We start from the raw sequence: 3,812 nt of genomic DNA, 5'->3' as shown, positions 1-3,812 counted from the left end.
TCCCGGGGCCGCGCGCGACGCCGCCGATTGGCCCGCGGTAATTACGGGCACGCTCCGGGAGGGGGGAGGGGCCGGGGCGGCCCCCCGCGAGCATAAATTATGCAAATACCCGGGCGCCGCACGGGGCTGACCTGCCGCCTCGCTCCATTCACGGGGGCTGCCGCGGGGGCGGAGGTGGCAAGGGAGGGGGCGCCCATTGTTGGGGCGGGTACTTAAGGGGTCCTGAGGCCGGTCGTGTGCCACACTCGGTACTCACACGAGCTGATCTGCTCGCCGGCGAGATCACTCGGGAGACCGACTGGGAGCGTGGCCCCTGCAGCAGACGAGGCGAGGAGGTGAAACCCAGCTCCAGGTGCGCCCCAGCACCTTTCCTGGCCGTGAAGCCCGCAGCGGCCACAGGGTTGGCCTGGGCCATTTGGAACGTAAGTGCGCCCCGGCGGCCCTACCCTCTGTCCGGGCTCCTGTCCTCCAGGCGCCCTCCTACCTGCCCGTCGGTCCTGTGCCACGCAAAGATGCCGGCCCCTCTGGAGAAATGCCTCTCGGACCTCGACTGCGCCAGCAGCAGCAGCAGCGACCTATCCGGCTTCCTCACCGACGAGGAGGACTGTGCCGGGCTCCAGCCGCCAGCTTCCGCCTCGGGGACGCCCGTGCCAGTGCGCAGGGGCGCTCCCGCGGTTCCTGCGGCGTCCAATACTCCCCGGGCGCAAGACGACGAGCAGGAGCGGCGGCGGCGCAGGGGCCGAGCGCGTGTGCGCTCCGAGGCGCTGCTGCACTCGCTGCGCAGGAGCCGGCGTGTCAAGGCCAATGACCGCGAGCGCAACCGCATGCACAATTTGAACGCGGCTCTGGACGCGCTGCGCAGCGTGCTGCCCTCCTTCCCCGACGACACCAAGCTCACCAAGATCGAGACGCTGCGCTTCGCCTATAACTACATCTGGGCTCTGGCCGAGACTCTGCGCCTGGCCGACCAGGGACTGCCCGGGAGCGGTGCCCGGGAGCGCCTCCTGCCGCCACAGTGCGCCCCCTGCCTGCCCGGGCCCCCGAGCCCCTCCAGCGACGCCGAGTCCTGGGGCTCGGGTGCAGCCGCCTCTCCCTGCGCCGCCGCGGCCTCACCACTCTCTGACCCCAGTAGCCCCGCTGCCTCGGAAGACTTCGCCTACGGCCCCGGCGACCCCCTTTTCTCCTTCCCCGGGCTGCCCAAAGACTTGCTCCACACGACGCCCTGTTTCATCCCTTACCACTAGGCCCTTCAGGGACGCCGTTACCTTCCCCCTCCCAAGGCAACAGGCAGTAGATGGAGCCCCAGCTGCAGTCTCAGGACCCCCAGTCTGGGCGGAGGGAGGAAGCGGGAGCTTTAAAGGGGTGGGAGATACCTGAGCCGCTTGTTAGGTCGCTGCACCCTCGCCGCCGCCGTGGCTGCCCCTTGGTCTGTTTCTCCAGCCCTCAGTCCTGGGCCCCTCCTGCCCGCCCCTAGACGGCCTTTCCTTTTGCACTTTCTGAACTCCACAAAACCTCCTTTGTGGCTGGCTCAGAGCTGACCCCAGCCACCACTTCAGTGTGATTTAGAAAAGGGACAGCTCAGCCCCTGAAGACGAGGTGAAAAGTCAATTTTACAATTTGTAGAACTCTAATGAAGAAAAACGAGCATGAAAATTCGGTTTGAGCCGGCTGACAATACAATGAAAAGGCTTAAAAAGGAGAGACAAGGAGTGGGCTTCATGCATTATGGATCCCGACCCCCACCACTGCAGGCTTGCTCTAGGAAGAACCCAGACTTGCGTAGCTATTCAGGCACAGGGCTGGAAAGTACTTTAATTTATTCAAGATGCTTCTTTCATATGAAAATGTATTTTTGTACATAAAGAGTTTATTCTATTATTATGAGGTATCAAAGTTTACATTTTTGTACTGCAGATGTTTCGTGTAAATAAAAACGAAGTAAAAAAATAAGTCACCAAGTTTCTCGCCTCATGTTGGTGTCTCTCTCTGAGGCTTTCTTCCCATCCCCTGGCGGCTCAACCACTAAAGTGAAACACTATCCTCACCCACCTCCAAACTCTCCACTCCCTTTTCAAAAACACTTAAAAATATACAATGCACTTGATTTCCACCAAGAAATGGATAAAGACGGGCCAGGGCATTTGGGAGACATCATTTCCTTTCACCTTATAAGCACAAGGGAGATCTTTCAGGCTCCCCGTAAGCCAATTAAGACTTTTTAGTGGGGAATTAGCCCCGGATATGCAGCTACCTGTAGAGGTAGGGGCGGTGGGAGACTCTTTCTTTTGAGGAACTCCACATCAGCTGGCTCTGTGTTTCAAAGAGAAGGGATTAAAAAGATCAATACAGTGTGACCACTGGCTAGGAAGTCCCAGTGACAGGTGGGCCCAGGCTGGGCAAGCAGAAGGGTCCACTCTTATAACAGCCTATTTAGAGGGAGAAATTGATTGGTAAACAATGCCTCCAAATTGTTGTCCATTGAGGCTAGGATCACCCTGGCTGTGAGGTGTGGGATGAATTACCCTGGTGTGGTATGTCTGGATGGCGTGTGCACCTGCCTAAAATTGTGAGTTAGGGTGCCTGCACACCCCCCGCCCCACACACATACATCTCCCCAGCTGTGCCTACAGTGAGGGGGGCGGGTAGGGAGACATTCGGTGGGCTCAGTCCTGTTTTGCTCAGCCCGTCTTTAAGGGCAACAGCCAAAGCTTTCATTTGCTGCCAGAGAAATCAGCCGCCCAAACCCAGTGGGGATTTTTCTGACTGCAGTGAGTTTGTCTGTTGTCTGACAAGTAGCTAACAGCATTGGCCACAAGCAGTTTTGTTGTAAATTTCAGAATGTGGATGATTACAAGAGATACTTCCTAAAATGTCCTTGTGGCCTGTTCCCCGGCTTACAAGTTACCACACATGAAGACAAAATTTTTTCCCCACTGGGTTGTCCCTTTTCATGAATTGAATTATTTAGAGGCAGGAGGTAGAAATGGGTTCAGGAAAATAGTATGCTCTAATGTTAAAAGAAATCGTACCGTTTAGGAGGTGAGTAGAAGCAGAGGGCCAAAAGGAGAGCCATTAATAGCATTTTCCCCTTGTGCATGTGTTAACCCTCCTCACACATCCTGATGAGTTGGTTCCACAGACTCATATGCTGGGTCTCCAGCAGGCATTGCTAAGCCTAGTCACCGGCAAGGAGCCCTCTTTCAGATAAAAAGGCTCCTTTACAGAAGGTTCTGGAAAGTTGAATGCCTTCTCTAACTGCCCTTGGAGCAAACAAAGAATCCTCCAAGAAAAGCTTCAGAAGTTGTGAGGGCTCAGAGTGGAGTTGTTTCTGCTAAAAGCTTCAAGGAAGAAGTTGTGTCTCTTGAATGACCCTGCCTGGGGCCCCGCTCTATTGTCTGTCCCGGAATTAATTCACTCTACTAGCTTTGCATTTTCCTATAGCAAAAGACACAAACGGGTTGCCTCAGATTTTCTGCTTTCCTGTGCATAGGATGTTCGGCAGTGACTCCCTTCCAGGCCGGGACTGCAAGCCGGGCAGGGGACCCTGCTCAGCCATGGTGTAGGTGCACGTAGCTGGGCCAGAGGAAGAGAACAGCTGCTTATGTTTATCATTGTCCAAAATCCTTGGGAAAACTAGCAGCAAACACCCTGAAACCCCCCAGGCATCCTGGAGCTCACAGCTACAGTAGGACCTTTGTCTGCTATAACTGTACACAGTCAGCACCGAAAATGGGAAACATCACTACCCCCAGGACTGTAGAAGAGCTAACCGTATTCCCAACTTTGTTGCCAAAACAGGCTCACAACTTAAG

The 3,812-nt window shown here is 55.6% G+C and overlaps 1 protein-coding gene across 1 annotated transcript; it reads left to right on the top strand.

Moving 5' to 3' along the window:
* Positions 1-241: 241 nt before the first annotated feature.
* Positions 242-1,958, top strand: NEUROG1 (neurogenin 1). Its single transcript, XM_027077011.2, has one exon. The coding sequence runs from the start codon at positions 513-515 to the stop codon at positions 1,242-1,244; it is 732 nt and encodes a 243-aa protein (XP_026932812.1). The 5' UTR covers positions 242-512; the 3' UTR covers positions 1,245-1,958.
* Positions 1,959-3,812: the final 1,854 nt, after the last annotated feature.

Source organism: Acinonyx jubatus, chromosome A1, assembly GCF_027475565.1.
Source record: "Acinonyx jubatus isolate Ajub_Pintada_27869175 chromosome A1, VMU_Ajub_asm_v1.0, whole genome shotgun sequence".
Classification (NCBI taxonomy): Eukaryota; Metazoa; Chordata; class Mammalia; order Carnivora; family Felidae; genus Acinonyx; species Acinonyx jubatus.
This window is presented reverse-complemented; position numbering and strand designations above follow the sequence as displayed.

Bases quoted from the DNA above. Each gene is read 5' to 3' on its own strand.
- NEUROG1 (XM_027077011.2), top strand. From the start codon at position 513: ATGCCGGCCCCTCTGGAGAAATGCCTCTCGGACCTCGACTGCGCCAGC.